Source organism: Diachasmimorpha longicaudata, chromosome 5 (assembly GCF_034640455.1).
Source record: "Diachasmimorpha longicaudata isolate KC_UGA_2023 chromosome 5, iyDiaLong2, whole genome shotgun sequence".
NCBI lineage: Eukaryota > Metazoa > Arthropoda > Insecta > Hymenoptera > Braconidae > Diachasmimorpha > Diachasmimorpha longicaudata.
In genome coordinates, this window is record NC_087229.1 from 9758292 (window position 1) to 9781395 (window position 23104).

The 23104-nt window shown below is 37.9% G+C and overlaps 3 protein-coding genes across 6 annotated transcripts in view; 2 read left to right on the forward strand and 1 right to left on the reverse strand.

Moving 5' to 3' along the window:
* LOC135162282 (neuronal calcium sensor 2) overlaps positions 1 to 11853 on the forward strand; it is a 46877-nt gene extending 35024 nt beyond the window's left edge. For 3 of the 4 annotated variants that reach the window (XM_064120547.1, XM_064120546.1, XM_064120545.1), the window contains 2 exons: positions 2381 to 2509; positions 3745 to 11565. In XM_064120547.1, coding sequence (XP_063976617.1) covers positions 2381 to 2509; positions 3745 to 3921 — 306 coding nt within the window. In that variant the 3' untranslated portion in view covers positions 3922 to 11565. Of the gene's footprint in view, positions 1 to 2380; positions 2510 to 3744; positions 11566 to 11621 lie in introns of those variants that run through there. The other variant, XM_064120544.1, reaches the window with a different exon arrangement.
* LOC135162281 (neurocalcin homolog) overlaps positions 1 to 19701 on the forward strand; it is a 54891-nt gene extending 35190 nt beyond the window's left edge. Inside the window, exons 2-5 of the mRNA XM_064120543.1 lie at positions 11860 to 12105; positions 12548 to 12666; positions 12747 to 12935; positions 14427 to 19701. Of these exons, the coding sequence (XP_063976613.1) occupies positions 12036 to 12105; positions 12548 to 12666; positions 12747 to 12935; positions 14427 to 14627 (579 nt within the window). The 5' untranslated portion in view covers positions 11860 to 12035 and the 3' untranslated portion in view covers positions 14628 to 19701. The remainder of the gene's footprint in view (positions 1 to 11859; positions 12106 to 12547; positions 12667 to 12746; positions 12936 to 14426) is intronic.
* A 1541-nt stretch (positions 19702 to 21242) lies between these two features.
* On the reverse strand, positions 21243 to 23004 carry LOC135162283 (flightin). The gene is made up of 3 exons (XM_064120548.1): positions 22888 to 23004; positions 22225 to 22471; positions 21243 to 21932 (listed from the first exon to the last, which is right to left on the reverse strand). Exons 2-3 carry the CDS (start codon positions 22443 to 22445, stop codon positions 21689 to 21691), a joined length of 465 nt encoding a protein of 154 aa, XP_063976618.1. The 5' UTR covers positions 22446 to 22471; positions 22888 to 23004; the 3' UTR covers positions 21243 to 21688.
* Between the last annotated feature and the right edge of the window lie 100 nt (positions 23005 to 23104).

The window sequence follows — 23104 nt, forward strand, 5'->3', positions numbered from 1 at the left end:
ATTGTAATATCTGAATCTCCCTGGACAATGAGTCTGGGTAAGATAAAAGAGTGGGAAAAAATTGCAGGTGTAATGATGCAGATGATATTAATATTAAATTTCCTACTGAACTTCAACTGGATTAAACAGTCATCAAGTTGTACCAATCGACTGTGAGTCAGAATGAACTCGTACTATCATTTCTTTATTATATCCCATCATGTTCGCCTATACTCTTCCATTAGAAAAACCACCGTGGACAGTTGTGACCCATAAATTCTGGAAAAAGTTTAAAGTCGTCGGAAGTTAGCCGCACGAATATCCTGGATTACGATCTTCTCATTCTTTTAGCAAGTTTTATGGTTCGCATCGACTGTAATTCCCGCCGACAAATTTTATTTTATTTCTTTCTCATTTTTTCCTGGATGTAATATACCCAGCGAATTATGTTTTCAACTGAGCGGACACTTTCCAATTTCGAGCTAACGTTTATATTTTTCTCTTATTTTCAACTCTTGAAATGATCTGAACTTCGAAGAAAAATATATATAATAAATTTTCTGTCTCTCAAACCCGTAATTTTATGATTTCCGCAGTCACGAGATATCTTCAACAAAAATATATTTCATTGGAAAATATTTAATTTCTCACTCACCAGAAAATTTCCGTATAATTTTTCTCAACGTGCACCCCCGCTATTTCCTCCCGTCTACCCATATTTATGTACACAACAGTGAATTTTGTATACCGAGTAAAAATGATAACACACAGGTCCAAGACGCCTCCTCTGTACCTTTCACCCTTTTTCACCTCACCCATTTCGTCTTCAGTAACCAGAAAGGATGAAGGGTGGAAGGGGAAGGGGGGGAGGTCCACACAGGCGTGATATCAGCCCTGAAGGCGTGCTTTATAAAAAGCCCGGTCTCCGGGAGGGAGAGAGCGAGCCAGTAAAATAAGATAATAAAAATAAGGTGGAAAACTAAAAGAAGAGGAACCAGGAAAGGCGTTGAGAGGAAATAAAAAGCATAATAATACGATGTTACATCTGAATATGGCCTCCCCCTCATGTTACGCTCGGCGGAAAGTCTTGAGAGAAAAGGTTGGAATGTTAGCGGGGTCAATATGGTTGGTACGGCAAGCAGAGAAAGGGGGATGAGGGAGAGGAAAAAAAAAAAAACTAGAATGGAAAGAGTCTCGAGGGAGTGCCAAAGAAGGTGAAGGAGGGGTAGACGGGTCCAGTCCACTCGGTTGCATCTCCACGAGTATACGCGACCTCTACGCTAGAGCTTGCACATGAAGCAGTTGCAGCATCGCCTCCTGGGGGGCATCAGGTGACCCAGTTCATTCGGGGCAAACTTTTAACGATGCTCAAAACTCAACTCTCAGTCTATCCCTTACACTTTCAGGGCTCGTTTATTCCCACTCCTCACCCTCCAGCGCCCTTTGCTTATCAGCACAGGAGGAATTGAATCGCTGGTTCGCTTCTACACCCTCTCTTTTTCATCCCTGGTTGCCACTGTGAAGGCGCGTCCGGCACGCTTCGAAAAGCAACAAGGCCAACTATACGTCAAATCCTTACTCCCAATGGAGAAGTGATATTGGGGTATCAGAGATACCGTGATTGTTTGCAGATTTCAATTTGGATTTTCAGGGCTTTTCAACTTGGTACGAAATGCGGGAGAAACTATTATTGAACAGGGGGAGTCGACGGGGAATGAGTGATTGTTTAATTTGCTAACTCACGTGGCGGACCAATTCCGGTGATTTTTTCTTTCCAAAGTTTGGGGGAGAGGCCTACATGAGGCATTGAGCACGCCTCGGTGGTGAGGAACTAGTCGGTGAGACTAGAACACCTCTTTCAGAGCCGACGAAATTTAGGTTCAATCATTTTTGTTTTCATTTGGTAATTGGGAAAAATGAAAAAGTCACCTTGAAAAAATCGCTAAAAAGCCGCCTTCACGCCGTGTGGTAAAATAAGTTCCCTCATATTTCCTCCTAAACCTCGTAATTACGGAACTAATTATCCAATTACCCGCTGCCGATGTTTCCAAACGTTGAAAAAAAAATCTTTAAAATGCAAAATGCTTCGTGGCCTTAAAAGCCCTGAACTCCCCGAAGACCAAAGGTTACATGCATTATCTCTATTCAAAAGGGGTAATTTCTCTAGGTAGAGCACGCCGGTCTGACGAAAAAGTGCCGTTACCACTGGCCTCAAGTCTCCCGAGAATGCTCTACTCTGATATCTCCCATTCTCCGTATTCATTGCATTGTGTCAATTCTGAAACGGTCCGAGAAGAGTTCAACTCACGTGAAAAAAAGTTTCTCTCTCAATGGGCCAACCCTCTCCCTCACCTCTGCCATTGTCACACGTTTATTTATCCGTAATCTTTTATCATTCCAGGAATTCCTGCTGGCAATAGACGTGACGTCTAGTGGTACGCCTGAGGAGAAACTAAAATGGGCATTCCGTATGTACGATGTGGATGGCAATGGTGTTATTGACATTCAGGAAATGACCAAGATCGTTCAGGTAATGGCATCGTTGGGGAAATATACAATAAAAAAATATGAAGACAGTGGGGAATTTGTGTGAACACAAATCTGGCGATTGACCCCATTAATCTGCAGGTGGGGAGATAGTGGATACATGATTCAATGCGCATTGTCAATATAGGCTGATGGTTTTAGTCCATTTCCCTCGGTAGTGAAATCCTGCGGTCCAATATCCGAATTTCAATGCTCCTGACCGCATTTAAATCAGGAGGGGGAGTCATTAGTTGAATCACTGGCCATCGATATATCCCGTTGTGCTCGGGATATTGACAATTTCGATATTGTTAGGTTATTAATTGGATTTGACGGGAGTAATTTGTCTTAGTTGGGATTGAGAAAGTTCAGGATGTTCTGGAGGAGGAGTTCACTGACTCAGGGTGTTGAAAAGATTTTTTTTTAATGAACAAGCGGAGAACAATTCTCAGGAGCAACAGAATTTTCTTTATCCTTTATGATTAGGGAAAAATATTGGATTTGAGAGAAGCTTCGAACTTCATTCCTCGTTACAAAGTCAATTCCAAGTCCTCTACGAAAAAACCAACGATTCCTTCATAAATATGACGTGCATTATATTCTCAAATCACGCGAGAGATATTCGATTCCGACGCATTCACTATTACTCAGAGTTCTGCGAACATCTTGAGCCAGATTTTACAGTCGACTGGTTTAAACTCCAGTATTCTCAAGATTTCATGAGATAAATTGCATTATGGGACTTATTTGTTTGAAGTATTACCGAGGATTTTCTACTCCCATCGGGCCACATTTCCCCAGGATTTTGGGATGAAAAGATAATTGAGGACTTCCCAGCACCGTTCGCCCTCTCCTAACACACCTTCTACACTGGCAGATAAAGCCCCTGTCATCAAGAAAATGGTGTTGGAATCAGAAGATCTCAGTTGTCATTATTTATTTCTTTTCGTCCCAAAATTTTGGATTATTCAATCCGAGCGTAAAAAAAAATCTTCTCACCCCAACCACTCCAAAAAATTGAAGGCTAATTTAATTGATACCCTGATGATTAAAAATGGTGGAATATATAGCACGAAAACCACCAGATGTTGGGGTATCGTTAATTCAATTCTACCCAGATCAAGGAGAGGCTCCCAGATTGAATTAAGAAACTTGGTTTTTTTTTTCTTTTTGGGGTGAAGGTTGTTTCTCATGGCTGCACCCCTGTAACAAATCGATCTTCTCTGGTCATGTTTGCAGGCAATATACGACATGTTGGGTGCTTGCTCGAGTAATAGGCCGGCAGACAGTGCCGAGGAGCGGGCGAAAAATATATTCGCCAAGATGGACGAGAACAACGACGGCCAACTGACACAGGATGAATTCCTCAAGGGTTGTCTACAGGACGAAGAGCTCTCCAAAATGCTGGCACCTTAATTCGGCCCCAACGCACAATCCACCCACACCAGGTTAATCACAGCAGCAATATAATTAATTCAGTAAATCTTCGTTCATTGTTCATTGATCGTCTCCAAGGGTGGGAAGGGGGGGGAGAGACAGGGGGGTTATCAATTAGCAATGATAAAAGTTGTTTAAATGGTGATACGGAGTGTAAATGTCACGAGTGCTGGACATTTGGCAATTTAAAGCCACCGATCGATCATATCCAGGTCTGAATTAATCGTTGCGCGATTGCTCGGTGACCAAGAGAGGCGAGAACTCCAAGGGGCGACCAAAATCCCCAATTCTCACCCCCCTCTATCGCCTCCTCGGCAATTTAAAGTAATGGCCGCGTCAGCAGAATCCAGTGGCTGAAGTGGCTGAGCTCCATTCAGACGTGACTATTTTCACGTCTCAATATCCGTTGAAAAAGCATTTGGGTGACGAAGGAAAGACAGTGGATTCGCATTTCAAGTATTCATGGTTCAATTAATCATCGATAAGTATTTGATAAATTATGAGGGACATTGTTTCGAGGGGGTAGAATGGGTGGAAGACCCGATGAGTCCATTGGTTGAGAATTTTTTCGTTGAAATTCAAGTGGCTGAGCTCCATTGAGATGGGAGTATTTTCACGTCTCAATGTGCGATGAAAAAGCATTCGCTTGACGAAAGAAAGACAGAATTCACGTTTCGAATACTCACATGATTAATAACTTCCCTTATGCTACTAGTGAACAAATTAATACTTATTAAGGAGTAAATGCTATTCGCTGCTAATTGATATTATTCAACTCGTGTCACTGTTGCTGGATATCGAGCCTCGGAGAAAATAATACCAATCGAGTCTCGGTTCTAGGCTTCGCCTGCTCGTTTATCGATCGTATTTCAGTTTTTTTGCAACTCCGGGTTGTTGAGTTTATTATTTATATCGGGTGAGACGTTTCATTGATTGAAGCATTTTTTATCGGATATATTATTGCGGTGGGAGCGAAGTACATTGTCATGAGACAAATGAGCTTTTGGCAATTGTCGGTTGACGGGGAAATGAGTGGATTTAGCGGGAAATTGCATTGGACCTTTATTGTAGGTAATAAAATTTTCCACAAAAATGATCTATGACATTTTTCGGTAGAGTAAGGCATTTCTATGATAATCCAACAGAAGAGATGTAAAGCATGATTTTCTTATTACTTTTTATGACGTTATGAATAACGTCATGCATTTTCAATTCCGCTTTTATCACAAAAACTGTCAGTTTTGGAGGGAAATGTTATAAATCATCTTTTGCAATAGATTAAATTTCCTGCGAAAAATGTTCAGTGCCATTTTTTATTGCAAACAGACGTTATCGCGATAATTAAAGAGCATCGTTTGGTCTCCGAAAACGGAAAATTTTCTGCTGAACAATTTTCAGCCAAAATATATCTTGACATTTTCCCTGACCGACCTCTCATTACCGCGATAACGTTCCAACAGTCATCAAAACCTCGAAAGTCGTCTCGTGTTATCACACTTCACCACTTCCTCAGCGCACTATTTGTTGTTAATAAAAATGCCGGGTTTAAAGAGTGTGTGATACGATTTTAAAAAATGTATAAGAAATTGTTATTCCATAGTAGTAATTGGGAGTAGAACGATATAAAGTGGGTACTTGGGTACTGATTACGAGTTGAGTACATATATAACTCGATAATGGTGTGACTATGTTTTAGTCGATCGAGATATCCGGTGCGTTTAATCCTCATCTGGTAGCACTACACCTCCCTCCCTCCCCCCATCTCCTCTTTTATCATACTCCTGGTGAAACGGTCAGTCCAGGGTGGGTTAATCGATTAATCAGGATCAGCGTAAATGATCTATGTACCCACACGCCGTTATTCGGGGGTGACACGCCGGAAACGACTCAATTCTACTGAACAATTCGTTTTAAATTGTATTTTTAGATACGCAGGATTGCCGGGTGCTTTAATCGCCATCTGCGTGTTTAATCGAGGGGCTGGTAGGGGGAGGGTAGCTCGCCGCAATTAACCATCGATAAGTGTTTGATAAATTAAGGGAGAAAGGTAGCCCGATTATCAGAGATATGGGGTAGAATGGACTCCTTCCATCCGTCACTACATCTCGGGCTATTTTTAGTTCATTTTGGAGGCGATTTTGCAGAGTTTATAATGATTTTTTATTAATTTCAAAATAAATAAATTCTACGATTTGGTCTGGAGATGTTGCGGGTTGTAAAAGGTCTATTCTACCTTTTTTAAACTACGAAGAAAAAATTCTGCAGTGAAGGGGTGAAACATTACTTTATCTCAGACTTTATTTTTCAATAAATGTCCATAAACCTAGAAGTGTTGGTGGAATTTTCATAAGTACTTTTTTACATGACTTTCTTCTTCCCACATAAAAGGTTATTATGAACATTCCGTCCTTTGCTATAGTTTTTTAGATATTTATCAGCAAAGAAGAAGATAAAGTAATTCCTCGTTTTATCACTTCATTATGAAATTGTCTGCTTTTAATTGTCGATTATCTCGACAACGAGTCGTTCTAGAGAACGTCGCAAAAATTTTTATGAACTATTCTCATAAAACAACTCATGATCGAGATACTCGCCAATAAAACTAAGATCTCGATTTGATGGAACAATATTTCATTCTCTGAAATAAAAATTGTCAACTTAACGCCTTCATAGACGATAGACTTTTGACCAATTGCATGTTATAATCTAGGATTCTCTCGTGTTAACTCGGTCAAGCGAAATTGGCTCACATTAATATCGCGTCTGTTTTTTCCTTCGCCCCGATGATTCTCACTAAACTCAATTACCCAAGGGGATGTTTTTTTTCCGAATCAATGTCACTAAGTCACACCACTTCAATCCTCGTATTTCCTTTTGTTCATCTCGGTTCATTAATGCCTATTTTCGTCACGCTATTCTCCGTACGGAGACAATTCGCCGGTCGAGAACGAAGAAAAAAAAAACTCTTAAACTAGGTGGGGCACATTATTGTAGTCGTAGAGACATATCATCGACGCGCTCTCACGTTGGACAAAACGCGGGACAATATGTCCGACGTCATTGTCATACTAAACTCATAAATACCTAGTGACTAACGAAGAATTTTATTAACTCCATTAACGTACACGCTTCGAGTACTTAATATCAAGTAATGTCAATTTTAATGTAAATGAGGAAAATCAGAAAATATTTAATGTCATCTAACGTACAAAAATTTGATGAAAATTGCAATTGAATTGATTGTGAATAATTGCAACGGAAGGCAATCATGGGATTAATGCCTGAGGCCCAAGAGAATTCGCAGAACTTCCCAAATTCACAGAAATTTGGGAAATTGAGGGGAGAGTGCTGTGAAATTTGAGAATTGCAGGGGGTTTGATAGCATGTGGTTGTGCAGTTAATAAATTATGGAAATAATGTGTTGCCAGGATTTTTGATGATTTCATTTGAATTTTGATTACCACATGCATAAAGCAGAAACGACAATGTTCTTTTCATTTAAGCTTTTCCATTTTTCTCCTCCGGATTGGAAGAGAATAATAGTATAGTTATGATGCTAATTCAAGATCATGGCGCATCAGTAAACTGTAAATAAACGAACTATGAATTATTGCAATTTTTCATATTTTTTGAATCATTCATTTTACGAGACTGCCATATTTATGATCAAAAAATGAAAAAAAATGTAGTCCCTTTCTCAATTCGGGGAAATAAAATCGAAAAATTAGTCTTAAATAAAATCGCGTTTGTCCTCAATATATTGTGTGAGTGGAAACCGAAATTCAGGTCAATCTACCAAAAAATCTGGTGAGGGGAATATTTCACAGATTTTCTGCCTGTACCTCCCCATACCATAGGACAAAATTCACGCCCCATTTGTTCTCATTTTTTCAACCAAAAGAATTGAGAAAAAAAGTCATCCGAGATAATCCGTATGACAGAGACAAACCCCCTGCAATTTTGAAAAAACATCGTCGTCCCCCTAATCCAAAAAAGAACAAGAACAGTGACCATCAAATTCATCTAATGAATCTCATCGAGACAAACCATGAAAAATGTTTCTCACCGAATAGAAAGTCAAGCATTGACAATCGAAATAGTAAATTTTCATACCTTCGTGACGAAAGATAAATGTCGAAAATGGAATTCCCAATCCCCAAATCCCCCTCTCCTACCCAATCCAAAAAAACAGAGGGCAAAACTCCCTCGAGAAAAATTCCAAAACAAAGTAGGCGAGTGTGTGGAGAAGAAAAAAAAACCATTAAGTGGGTGAGACTGGGATGAAGGAATAAGTAGGTAACAGGGGCTATGGAAGCTCCCTAGAATATTGCTGTATCGATCTGAAAACGTTACCCTGGATTTTCGACCAGAGTTACGAGAGGACATTGATAAATTTAAAATCAATAAAATCCGTGTGCACCACCAGAATCCACTTATTTTCCCTGAATTCACGGGATAAACGCATCACCGAGTCTGCCAAGAGACGAGTTTAAAAAATCTGAAAAACCGGAAGAAAGAAGGAAAAGAATTTTCCCAAAAGGAAAAACCAAAAAATAAATAAAAACGATAGACACGAGAAGTAAAAAGGATTCAGTCTCCCGTTAACCCCCTAATTTTTATATTTTTCTACTTTCCCGGGCTGCCCTTTCGTCGACCCATTCTCCTACTGTCCTCTTTCTATCTGCGTGGCCCATTCGATTAAAGGCGCCTGCCCACACCTCTTGTCATCCACTTTCAAATGGTCCTCCGTTTACTCTCGAAAGTATTATCGTTTTACGTTTTCTGTCGAACGTCTCTTCACGAAAAAAAAAAGAAAAAAAAAACATTTTTAACTCGTGTGCTGGAGGGTGCAAGCACCTAGGGTATTGTCAACAGATCTGTTCGTCAGAGAATAGCTCGTTCCTTCATCCAATCACCACAAAACATGAGTTAAAGTCCACTCTCATCATCGTAAATGTTGTTAACTACGTTATAATTTAATTCCTCTTCATTAAATTGAAGACAAATGTTATTTTTAACGCTTGAATGTCAGTAGCTGAAACACTTTTTCTACCTTTCAGCTGAATAATATATTTTCCAGAGCTCTCATTGTGATGAAAATAATCATTGAATTTAAGTTAAATCCATTGAGGTCTTGCGAGTTGAAAAAAAAATACTCAATTGGGAGGAGAAGTGTGGGCCATAGGTTGTGAGTCAAAAAGAGATAAAAGAATATTCTTTCCAGAAGTGAACGAAAGGAGTTATCAGAAGTGGGCGATGACTCAAACATTTTTAAAAATTCCTCCGACTATTCCAAGATTTACGAAAATTATAAAAACAATTCTTTAAACAATTTTTCATTTTTTTCTTCTCCCCTTGGCTCAAAACCCACGGCCCAAAATTTTTTCCAGGACTCCAGTCTTTTTTTGGCAACTCCCAAGGGCCTCCTGAAAGATGTAGCTAAAAGTACAGAAATATTTGACGAGGGAAAATGAAATTTAAGGCGTGTTTAGGGGATTGAAATCCATCGGACCACCCAGAGTTTTTCCAAGTGGATCCGATATATACTTTTCAATTCCCAAATTCGTGAAAATGGAATTTTTCACATCTCACATTTTTCCTTACCTCCAGCTTCATCCTTCGAGTCGGTTCAATAGTTACCCGAATTGAAAAAAAATTCAGTAACCAATTGAGGCATTTATTCACCGTTGCACCGTTGATAAAGTCATTTTATATATTATATATAAACGTATATATTTATAGGGTATAGTTTACGATATAGTTTATGATTCCAAATAATTCCATTAATGTTAGATACAATTAATCACTGAATCGATACATAATAACCGGATAAGATTATTTTTCATTAACCAAAAAAAAAAATGTTGAAATAACTAAAATCCATTAACTGTAATTAATCTCAAGTTTTGAATATTCACCATCGAACACTGCGAAATTAAACAAAGAATAAAAAGAAGTCTCTGCTAACTTTATTCACTGTCTCCCAGTGGATCAGAATCCACTCTTCAAGCGCAAGAAAAGGGGGGAAAAATACTGTAATGGAATATTAATGAAGTGAGAAAAAGAGACGAAAGAAGATAAAGATGAAAATGAGAAGAGCCTCGAGGACGCGTTAACAATAGTTCTTCTCCATTCTTGTGATATCTGTCCCGAGAAGAAAACGAATAACGAATGCAATAATCCTCCGTAGTTGTGCGATGCGCCAGTGTGCTTATGGAAATTCTAAAGAGAATGGGGGATAAAAATGATGATAAAAAATATCTGGTGCATACGTACGTATGTTCGTATAAAGAAACAATTGTCTAGTTTAGAATTCTAAGAGTACGTTTGTATAAGTCGTGTAGAGAATTGACGCTTGGCCGTCGTTTTAAATTAAAAAATCAGAGTGCATACAGAAAAATTGGATCGCCAGGGAGAAAAAATAAATAAAATAGAGAGGAGAACAAAAAATATTGATTATATTCGAGAGCATTGTTTATGGATAAAACGACACTGATCTGACTTGATGACGTATGTAACCAGTCATACGGGCGTTACATTTAATACAAGGGCTTTTTGTTTTATCCAGTTGGCTGTACTATTTCTCTCTTCCCTGTTGTCGACGACAGTAATGAACGGATTCATGCTGATTATAGAGATCAATTCATTCATTATATATATGTATTTAAATCGTGAAATGCCAGTCTGTGTTGAGCTGATGCAATAATCAATAGGAGCCAGGCTTATTATTCTGTTCGGTATTTAGAGTTGTGTAACTGAAGTTTTTGATTGAGTGTGTTGGAGATTTCAGATCAATGTGTAAAATTCAGTATTTCAACTGTCAGTCGTTCAATTTATTTATTAAATAATGATTGAGAAGCCTCGGGGGTGGAAAAAATGGCGGAATTTGAGGGGGAAACGACCTGAATTGTCAGTGAACAAGAGATGAAAAAATATTAAAAAAGGCTTGAAGAATTTTTGCATTTGCGAGGAACAGTGTGGACTCTTCTGAAGATCATTCGAAACAGAAAAATTACTAAACGAAAAATAATAAATTTTTCGAGTCGTTCCGAAGATTTTTTTATCTCCTCTTGACTGAAAATTCATGAGGAAAAATTTTTCCCCCATTTTAGGAATTTTTTCCACTTCCCAGGGCTCATAAAAATGACTCCAATTCCACGTTTCCAACGTTCTCATTGAAAAACAAAATGACGATACTATGCAATGAAATGAGTGTCTGAAATAATTTATCCTTCGAGCTGAAGTACGATTATGTTGAGCAGCTTGATGCAATCACCACAATCATCAGTTATAATTTCAAAATTACTGAGTACATCATGATATTAATTTCAAGTATCTGTACACATGGCTGCTGGTGTGTTCAGTGAGCCTGCATTCATGTATCCAATGAGAACAAAAGCTACATTAATGATAATTAAATAATACTGTACACATTAATAACGACTATTTACCACAGACTTTGAGTAATCAAAAAAATAAGAACATGAGAGGAAGAGGAAGAACAAATAAAACTCGTATTTTGTATGTGGGTCGACGATTATAAGACGAGTTACGTCAGCAATGAGCCAACCTACATTATCGTTACCATAATTATTATAAATAAATCGCACTATGCTCCAAGTATATATTTATTGTTCTTTGGCCATCATTAACTAATGCATTTTCTCTTTTTGTTTCAGATTTGTGTGAATGAGTTGTGGGTGCTTGAGTGATTGTGTGGGTAGATGTGTTCTCGGGATTAATAATACGGGGAATATACAACAACAATTTAATAATAGTGACCTTCCTTACAGTAATTACTATCAGAGCGAATCATGATAGTTTTTACCCCCTTTTTTTTCTCAATCTGAGTGACAATGGTATTCCCTCACTGTGACTAAACATGACTTCTTGTCTCGTTAATTTTCCTGTTCTCAGGGAGGTGCCTGGTGCATGGTGACCGGTCACACAAAGTAGTGCATCACTGTATTATTAAATTAAACATTAATTTAGATAGGTTTTTAGAAAATTGACGAGAATATTGTGGAGGTAAAGGAAAAGCGTGGGAGGATACTAAGGATTCACGGAGCTGCATTGAGAGGCTGTGAGCCAACATGGGCAAACAGAACAGCAAACTCAAGCCTGAAGTGCTTGAGGATCTGAAACAGAATACGGAATTTTCTGGTATTTATTATTTGGATAAAAATGGGCTCAGAGAGAGATGAAAAATCGTGGTCTTTGATCTTTCATATCTTCTGGGTAATGTTGCAATTTGGATGAGTCAAGTCTCATTTTCGTGCTTGAAATTATATTTGGGAATTAAAGCAAGTGGAGAATTGCTTTTGTAACAGCACTGTCAATCTACTTTTTCTAATTAACAATTTACTATCTCGAACCATTAAAGATTAGAGACCATTCGTTTTGCTCTACTCTCCAATATTGATGTTTTTATAATTGTCAATTTAATCCGAAAACTATTGGTCTCAGGATAAAAGATTACAAGAGCTTTTTTGCAACTCAGGAAATTCTTTCAAAAAAATATCTCCTGACTTTTTCTCCTCGAAGGCCGTATTACCACAATAATTCAGCAATTAAACTTGGTAATTTTTTTCTCTGTTCTGACCAGACGCAGAAATTCAGGAATGGTACAAAGGATTCCTAAAAGACTGCCCGAGTGGGCACCTCAGCGTCGAGGAATTCAAAAAAATCTACGGAAATTTTTTCCCCTACGGTGATGCGTCCAAGGTAAATTCCATAAAATGGACAATTTCACAATTTCCCTAACTTGTTTACCGCATGTATAGTTCAATTTTTTTATTCACAAGTTCGCAGAACACGTCTTCAGGACGTTCGATGCAAATGGCGATGGGACGATTGACTTCCGGGAGTTCCTATGCGCACTGAGTGTCACATCCCGGGGTAAATTGGAACAGAAATTGAAGTGGGCCTTTAGTATGTACGATCTCGATGGCAATGGATACATTTCACGCCAGGAAATGTTGGAGATTGTCACGGTATGTTGGAACAATGTTTTAATCAATTGAATTCATCAATTCATATTGTAGCCCCACCGGAATTAGGGACATTTGAGTGAGGTATGGCGAGAATGGGGGGGGGGGGGGGAGGGGGGATTAATTCATCGTTAATTCATATTCCAGTCGGAAAATCAACAAGTTTGCATTCGTGAATGTAATGGTTTTTCCGGTTCACGGAAACGATTTTGTGTAATTAAATGAACAACTCATCTGACACTAATAAATTTGTTGTGATATTTTTTTGTCAATGGATAATTTGGGAGTAAAAGGGAACCGTAAATTTAAATACCGTATAGCAATTGGAAGTATTGAGTGATGATATATTTGACGCGATGGAATGCTCCTAATCTTTTCCTCTAAAATATACAAAACTCTTATAAGGAAAGGATTCAATGAATATTTTGTTAGCATCAAATAGTAGCTTTGTTTTTATGTGACTTGTCACGATATTTTATAATGGTATTTTAATTAAATCGAATTCATCGATTCATATTGTTACTCCATCGCAATTCGGGACATTTGCATGAGTAATCAGGGGAACGAGGGGTATTAATTTATCCGTAATTGCCATTCTGGTTGGAAAATCAACAAGTTTGAAACACACACACTGGGGTATGTGGCCGTGCATTCACGAATATAATTTCTTTTTCAATTAATAGAATCGATTGTGCTTGATGAAATGAAGAACTGGTCAGAAATTAATAAATTAGTAACGATATTTTGTTATCAGTTCAGGGATAATGAGTGATGTTGGAGAAAAAAAATATCACTAAAATTTGTAATTTTCTATGAAAAGTCTGAGTGATAAATTACATAATTGCCCTGTTGGGAAAGGTTTCACATCCAATATTGCCTTCATACGTTAATGACGGAGTTATAAAATGTTAAAAGGTCTCTAAAATTGTCTTCTAAAAGGATTATGTTCCCGGATAATTGTCAATTTATCAAACTATTCTATGAAATTGCATCTTCTTCGCGAGTTGATTAGTCATCTATTTTGTCATATTCCAAAAAAATTCAATTACACCTAGAAAAAATTTTAATCCCTATAAAATCAAGACCTTTTTGCATCAAATAGTAATTCATTTTTCCGACAGAAGCTCCGACAAAAATTATTGATATTTATTTCCACCAACTAATTAAAATTTTCAGAGGCAAAATTTTTTTCAACTAGTTGAATTTTTCATTACTTCATTTCATTTATTTTTTCGTTGTAATGAAATTTTCCCTCAAGACATCTCCCTTGTTTTCCCACAAATAACTCGATCCCTCCGAATACTCCATCATTTTCTTATGAATAAATTACTCTCCCCCAAACTTTCCACCAAATTAAGTTCTCCGAAACAATAGACCGAAGCGACTATTAGCGTATCCGCCCCCGAAAAATTCTCAAAATCTCGCAAACAGTTCGTCTGTCTCCCCTGAAACACAATGAGCCCAATTAACCAATTTCTCATTCATTATTTCCAGGCAATTTACAAAATGGTGGGTACAGTAATGAAAATGCCGGAGGACGAGTCTACCCCGGAAAAGAGAACAGACAAAATATTCCGGCAAATGGACAAAAATAAAGACGGTAAACTGTCCCTGGAGGAGTTCATTGAGGGTGCTAAGAGCGATCCGTCAATAGTGCGACTGTTGCAGTGCGACCCAAGCGCACAGGCTCAGTGAATGTCTGGGCGAAAAGTATGACGTTTGAACGCTAATAGCGACCCAAAAACAACTCGGGGCCCAGTCCAATAAATTACCCCTCACGCGAGATTTCCCAATTCGATGTCGACAGGCTGGAGTCAAGTGAACGTTCTTGTAACGCTCCACGAGTCCGTGCTCATGTAAATCACAATTATCGACTCCTGCAGCGTCGAGAACAAGAGTTAGATGTTCAGATTCAATTACAATATCGTGGTGTTAAAAGTGATACGAGATATTCACCGAAAATGGTAAGATACCTTTTATTTTTAATGAAATTCGGTCGTCGTTCCTCGGAACCCAAAAATTTTAAGCGATTCATGAACTTTACGCGAACGTGAGAATCCCAGATTCGGAAATTCTCTAGACTATTTTTATCATAATGTAATCCCGCAATTTTAATTCGCCCTCGTGTCCAATCGAAAGCCAAATTTAAATATTCCCAAAAAATGACGGAATATGACCTTTTTTTAAATGAAATTCGAACGTCACTCGTTCGAGCGCAAATTTCTATAGCAATTCGTGACATGCAATTCGCTTGACCAATGGAATTGCAATCTTTTCCCGCCAAATTCAGTGCCCTTTTGATACCATTCTGGTGAATACAATATTTGTCGTTTTGCCACTCGATATTAAACTCTACGTCAATAATATTGTAAGTCTCCTGCATGATGATGATCGATTATTGGGAAATGAATTGTTTTAATTTTTTATTAAGCGAGGATTAAAATGTTTATTGAACCGGGACCCGAGAGGCTCCAGGCTCACTGGGCCCAGCGCGCTTGCGCAGACCGCAAACTAGTCCGCAAGGCTAGTCCAGTTGCTCCGTCGCGTTTTAATAAAAATAAAAAAAAAAATTTTAAGAGTGAAAAAAGCGAGGAAAACGATGAGCATAAAACGATAGAATTGCGATAGTAGAGATTTCTGTATGATGGTGTTTATGAAGCTGAATGGAAATTTAATTTTTAATTTTTAATGATGAATGGAAAATTCCTGCCAATGCACGTTTATTATCATGCTCTGAGTAAACATTATGGAAGAGGGATTGAGGATTTATTCAAAACATTGAGGATTAAAAGTTAAATTGAAGCGTCGGGAGATTTTAACGATGAGTACACATGCGAATAATGATTGGATTCAAGTGGGTTACGGATTGACAAACAAAAGAGTCGGGTAAATATCGACAGGGGCCGAAGGGGTCAGGGAGGATTTAATACTCCACCATGTTTGTTCTAAATGATTGGATAAAAATGGAGGAGGGAAAGGATTCACTGGTGAAATTGTGAGTAGTCAATTTTTCTTTTCGGTGGATATGTCCAAGTCTGTGGGAAGTGCATATGTCTAGACGGAAATTCGACAGAATTTTTTTAGCAATTTAATTGGGGAAAACGCGAATTTATCCCCAGAAATTTTGCCTTAAACAGCACTAGAATTTCCGTCAGCTGACGGATTCTGATTTTTTCCAGTAATCGTACCCGAATTCGATTGTAACGTGGTGAACATTTCAGGCGGATTTCTGAACCCAAGGAATAACAAAAATTTGGCTGTCCTTTTTAGACTTTGAGATATTCTCTCCTAAATTTGTCTGGGTAATTTCCCTCGGTGCATCTGCCACAGACTCGGAAATATTAAAAAATTCCTCAACCATCGAAAATTTGAAGTTGACGCTGATCGTGAAGGAGTGATCTACCTTTAATGGCCAATATCCCGAGATCGGCAGTAAAATTTGAATTTTTTTCTCATTTTAGAGGCATTTTTTTAAGCTTCAAAATGAACTCTTATTCATCCAAATCGCTGTGTTGGGTCGGGAGATATTGGACATTGGAGAGGCATCATTTCTTTGACATCATTATTGAATTCCGTCGGGGTCTATCTTCTCTGCAAACATTCTCTCAATTTTGACATGAAGGGTCTGTCCACACTCCTGTCCTGGTTCATAATATATTTTCCCTCACGAATCCTCGATGATCATTCAAAAAAGCTCAAAGTTGTTGTTTTCTTTCTATTCGTAAGTTAAGGCTTATTTTAATAATCGAAGTGAAAAAACATTTTCAGTTAGACTAGCCATTTGGCAAACTCACGTTTAAGTTGACACTCACCTTAGTGATGCTGTCAAACTATTAAAGATGTTATATGCACCACCCATCCCGCAGTGGTCGGGCAATTGTCCAAGAGTCCTTTTTAGAGATTTATTTTTCGTCGCTGAATGAACGTGTCATTAAAATTTAAGTGTGTGAAACTCGGTGATAATATATGTGCGAATGATTAATTGATGATGAAACTAACGATTATGATGTTTCAACAACAGATGGCTAGAGATTAATGATTATTGGAATAATGGGAATTGGATAATCTAAGGCTACTGAATGTTCTTCGAAAAATGTGTTATCAAGTCATAATTTATGATTAACCATGTGGTTATAATAATGTCTTTTAATTAATTGTTCATTGTCGATTGAAAGTTAAATGGTATATTTAAAAAAAGCAATCGTATTTCAATGAAAAGTCTGAGTGACAAGGATGAAATTATCTCCAAAGAAGCAAAATTTAACTTTTTGAACAAATATAAATTTCTCTCTAGTGTCTCGTTCAACCTTCTACGAGGCTTTCTCTTGACTAAAAATTTTACGTTGCACTTTCAAATTCTTACAAAAGCTATCTCTCGAAATTATAACGAATAAAAAACAAAGCCCAGTTATTCTCTGCTAAAATTTAAGATGTAAATTCTCCTCGTCTTGCGCTCATTAATATTAAGTCGTACTCACCTATATCCAGACTTTTAACCTATCGAAGAAGATAACTGAAGGGTCTTCAATTAATTGAACAATGAATAAACAGAGTATTGAATTAATTTTAACAATTGAAGAAAATCAAATGTGTAACTGAGGATAAATAATTATTTCCCGTTTCTCTCAGCTAAATAATCACTCATTAAAATTGAGCGATGATGTGGAAAAAATTTGCCGGACAACTTCATCACGCAATCGCTCGTTAATTATAGAAGAAAAAAAACAAAACGATTAACTAAACATAAATATCGTGCATGATTTGATACGACTCGAGCATCGACAAATTGCTAATATCGAATAAGCTCCATTGGAGAAAGATTTAAAAAAACAAATATGAACAAATCAAACGATTTCTGGCCTTTTTGATACGCACTTGTACAGAAATGGGTCCGAGTTATTGACGAAGGCTTGAAATACCGCAGCTGGTGCGCACGAATATTCGGAGCATTCATTGCGGTTTAATAAAGTAACAAATTGTTGCTGTAGAAAAAAAACTAAAATAAACAAAGTTTCCATCTGAAGGCTCGTGACCACAATTCCGATACACACGAATGTTTTGTGAAATAGCCGATGTCTATTTACCCTGGTGGGCTGACACGTTAACGACTCCAGTAACAGATTGAAAATATGTAATTGAGCCCAACACTGGGGCTGTGGCGGGTGTGTGTCTGATGAAATGCAGAAAGGCGTTTGTCTTCTAAATAACAAGTACGTGTTTTTCAGTGTAGAGCGGATAAATTAATGCAGTCATTAGTGACTTTTTCTCCTCAGGAATTAAAGCAGAAAAAAAGTTATAAGATGAATCAGTAAGAGATTATTTATCAAGTTGGAGAATACGCTTGAGTCATATGTTTAACTTGGACAGAGGTGACGATGATTGGATAAGTTTTCTTGTGAACTCTCTGGAATGTAGCGCTGGTAATAGCCACACTGATCCGTGATTGATTGCTCCAATGCCGGGGGGCAGCCCTTCGATTCGGCTGAAGGAGCAAGAAAATTTGGCAAAAAAAATGGGGGGGGGGGAGAAGGAAAAGAAAGTTATAGGGACTTGATGGTTGTGATAAGTTGAGAGTCGTGGAGCACTCATTTATTTGTCATTTTGAATTGATTGAGATGGCTGATTTGCCAGATAATCTGTGTTTTTCTTAAGACGGGAGTTGAATCGGTGAAATGTCACGAGATAAATCGATCAGGTGGGGTTTTAGGGTGGTAACACACTTGTGACTTTTCAACTATTCACTTCTTCATTCATCGATTCTCTTTGCACACCTAATGAGTGTCCAATTCGGCGGAAAGGGGATTGCATTGAGATGCCTTGGGAGTGGAGAGATTTATTCTCAGGAAAAATTGGCGGAGATGTCTGATTAAGAGGTAAAAAAATTAGAAGTGACTGTTTTTTATACAGTCGTTGGTTTCGTGGATAAGTCTATGGTCTTCCCTGCTTGGCACCAAATATTGTCGATGGTTTCGGATGTTATCTAATTTTTTCAATCCGGAATGTCCTGAACATTTTCAGAACACCCGTTAATTTTTCGAGAATCATCAGAATTATTTTATTATTTATGATTTTAGGCCCCAAAATAATCCCTCTGATGAAACCATAGACATATCCATGTAAATTAATTTGTTGTCTTTATAAAAATGGAATAAAATTAGCTGAAGGTGGATAAGGGCGGTAAATATAATTTCTAAGAATGTAAAAAATACGACCTTGCATTTTTCAATATTTTTAAAAATTATTTACTTTTCCGAGATTATGCCAAACTCGTTTCATTCCACTTTTAAAAAAGAACAAACTTCTCAAGCTGTTCAGATTTTTCTCTCGTCGCATTTCAGTAATTTTATCCAACTCCCGAGGCCACTTAACCCTCTCATAATGAAATCACTGCATTATTAAAAAATTGAAACTAACCAAAGATAAATGCGCTTAATTATAGGTGTCGCGATTCAACGAAAATTAACGATTTCTTGAACTCGATTAAAGCCAAGATATTCATTACCTATTGTTAACTATTAAAACCTACGAGTGTTGAAACAATGCTTTCTCTTACCACTTGAACGAACTTATTCCCCTGAAGAGCCCCATTATGTTTTCTGGAATATACAAACAGTAAAAAAAAAATCCAAAATTACCCATTTTCATGCTCCAGTTCTCGAATCCTCCCCTCAACACTACAGATATGTTTGATGTACGTGCGAGTGCAGTTGTACGAGTGTACTCCATATGTATCCATGTGCGATCAAAAATGAAGAACAAAAATCATCGACTTATTGTTACAATGTTTTTAAATGATTCCAATTTAATAACCACTGTCCTCCGTATTGATAAGTTATTGTGAGGTCCAGGGGGTTGTCCGTGGAAATGCTGGGGCAGTTGATGAGCATCCATTCGGGTAAATAATTCGAAGAAAAGGATGCTAATTAACCTGATGATAATCCGGTATGAAATCCACAGTATTTGTGAGTGCAGAGACGATATGTCTCTTTATTATTTTATTTGTGTTACGGGAATATTTAATTTCAAAGAACTTTAGTGACTCTGTGTGTAATATGCTGCCAGGGGCTGCAAATATGGCGGGACCTCCATCTCGACTGTGTAAATATTTCTGAAGTTCATTTACTTTCCGCAGTTTCTAAAGAGTGATCAAATTTTTTAAGGCATCTTCCAGGTTTTTAAATACTTTTTCGGAAAATATATCCCCGAATCGTTGCTCGGCTATTCCAGATCGCTCCCAACAGGCCCTCTGACCTCCCTTATGGATAATGAATTAATCAACAGAATCAAAACACTACGAACGTATAAATAATATTTAAAAATCACTGAATGATTAATTAAAGATTTAGCCATTGGTCGAGGCGGCCAATCATCAGCTTTTCAGTGTTTAATTTTAATCAACGATTGTCTGATTGTCCCCGACTATTTCACCAATTTATTTCGATAATCCGAAGTAACGAAGTTGATACTTAGATAACTGTTGAATGTTCAGCCGTGCCTATGCGATAAAAAATTAAATATATATACACGACGATGTGAATCCCTCTTTGTCACACTGATGGAAAATGAAATAAAAGAAAAAGGAACCACGGCACAAGAGATGCATCAAGAATTTTTGGATTGTCCGAATAAGTTTATTTCAAGTGAAATTAATGACGATCGAAAATCGAATAGCCCATACCTATAGTTTAACTAGAAATCATTGTTTAATTCCCAGCATTCCATTGAAATTATTTCCTTTGCTGCTGAGTAAATTTTTCATTTTTTATCTTGTGGATTTGTCTCGAGAACTATCGACTCTTAAAAAACCTGTCCTAAGACATGTGAGGGGCGTTGAATTTCCCATCGCTATTTTTTTATCATCACATAAAAAAATGGTTAAATCTGTATCATCAGGGTTTCTCCTAAAGCTATTTACTACCGAGAAAACATATTAAATTCATGATTATATGTTTTTTATTATTTCTTTCGAAAACTGTGGTCATCTGGGCGAACGGGAAGAAATTTTCGCCCCAAAGGTAATGGAAGAATATGAGGGATGGTTTGAATTTTATTTCCCTTAAAAAATATTCCAGGACAAATATTAAAAGTGCTGTCAAGAGGATAAATAATATTTAGAAGTCGGGTAAAAAAATTTAATTCATCCCAAAACTATCCAGTTAGTGAGATAAATCCACTCAAATAAGACTTGAAGAATTGACTTGTTCTGTCACGTCTCACTAACAATCGTAAGATTTTTCAACCTATTGATTCGCTTCGCGACTTAATATTTAATAATAGACAAAAACAGCAGACATATATATTTACTAAAAATGACAGTTATTCATAGTTGTTTATTATGAATACAAACGAAGAAAAAAAACCTTTCGTGTATCAGTTCATTGCTACATTAAAGTGTTGACATTGTACTCGTTCAAGATGCATTTTGATGTTGAATTTGAATACAATTTATTTAAAACATCAGCGAGTGGTAACAGTCAGTCGGTTTTCTCGTCCACAAGCGGAGAAAAAAAATCAACGAAAAAAATGCTTCGGGTTTTATTTCTCCTTGAATTACGAAATAAAAATTCCTACAATGCAATTGCGCTCTCTAGTTACCTGTAGAGCAATTGTGAGGCATTTTTGCGATATTCTTCTCCGCTTGCAACTGCATATTATTGAGTATTGGCACAGCATTGGGCAGAAATTGGGCGAGGGACAAAAGTAAAAGAGAGAAGAGAGATGAGGAAGTGATTGATCGGATGTCATTGAAGGTGAACTCAGAGAATCGGTTGATACTTTAGACTGTAATAGGCTCGTGTGTGGTAACTGTAGTATCTTGGCACAGTTCTGTAGCAAGTTATCCATCGCAAATCCGCTGTTTGTTTCACACTTTTGTTGACATTCTTTGCGTTGTACATCTTGAACGCACGCTCGGACCACTCCTCGCAATTTGGTGGGTCGCGTTCGATACCTCGATTCCTTTTGTCCAGCCAGTCGATCACGTCATTATAGTAAAATTGCCTGAGGACATTCGCTAATCAACATCTGCATTGCCTTGGAATTAATTAATTTTTCCGCATGCGTTCTGTTCCTTATCGCAGCGAATCCACTAAGAAATGAGTTTCAGAAAATAATATATTGCGTTACAAGTGCGTAAAGATTCACTTTTCGCACGCACACGTAACACCTTTTTCACTACATATTTGAGTTGACAATTTTTTTCAAGTCTGAATTGTATGGATTCTAATAATTTAAATTTTTTTCGCGAGATCTTGCCTCTGGTCATCTCCAGGAAAATTGTGTACATAATTACCTATAATCAGTAATGTAGCGATAGCCAAGGATTATAGGTCGGACCCAGTGTAAAGTATACTTGGGTTTCGGTGCTTTGGCGAAGACCGAGTAATCTAATTTGGGCCGCTCCGGCTTCTTGGCAGCAGGCCCTGTAGCAGCGGCTGGAGCTTCCTCCGGTGGCGGTTCTTCCGGCAATGCTGGCACATCCTCAAAATCCCATGATGGTTCGTCATCCGCCATACCTCAATTCACTCGACCACTAGATCCTGTAATTACGTCCCGATGGGTTTAGTTGAATAGCCACTGGAGAAAACTTTTCAAATTTGCATATTAAATTTCAGGGAAAAATTTAAGACATAGGATTATGAGTTAGGAGTAGCGTTTTTTATTAACACTTGAGAATAGATCCCGGACATTTATTTTAGTTGTAAAAAATTCCCCTTCAGTGTGAGAACATAATAGGGGACAAAAGTCGCATTCTGTCGCATGAAACATGTGTTCCACGACAAGAATGCGAATTAATTCGATCACCGAGGGGATTCCCCGCAGCGGTCCTCTGTCCTAACACTCCTAAAAAATCCTCTTATGCAACAGGCACTTGTCCACATCACTTGCATAATCCAACTGCCTCCGATGAGTCGAGAAAAAGCCCCTTCACCACACAAAACCAGTCACCACAAACCTGCAGATGGAATCGAGACCTCCTTGAGCAAATGAGGCGTCTCCCCAGGTAACTCACCCTCGACTACTGCTGGGCCCCCCCACATGTATCGTTTTTATCTCCACCAAAGGTTTGATTGCAATTCCCTGTGGAGGGGGCAATTAAAAATTCTCGCGTCTCACTGTTCCCCCTCTCTGGGGCCATTTTGCCATTGCCCTTTCAGTCCGGCATTGAGATA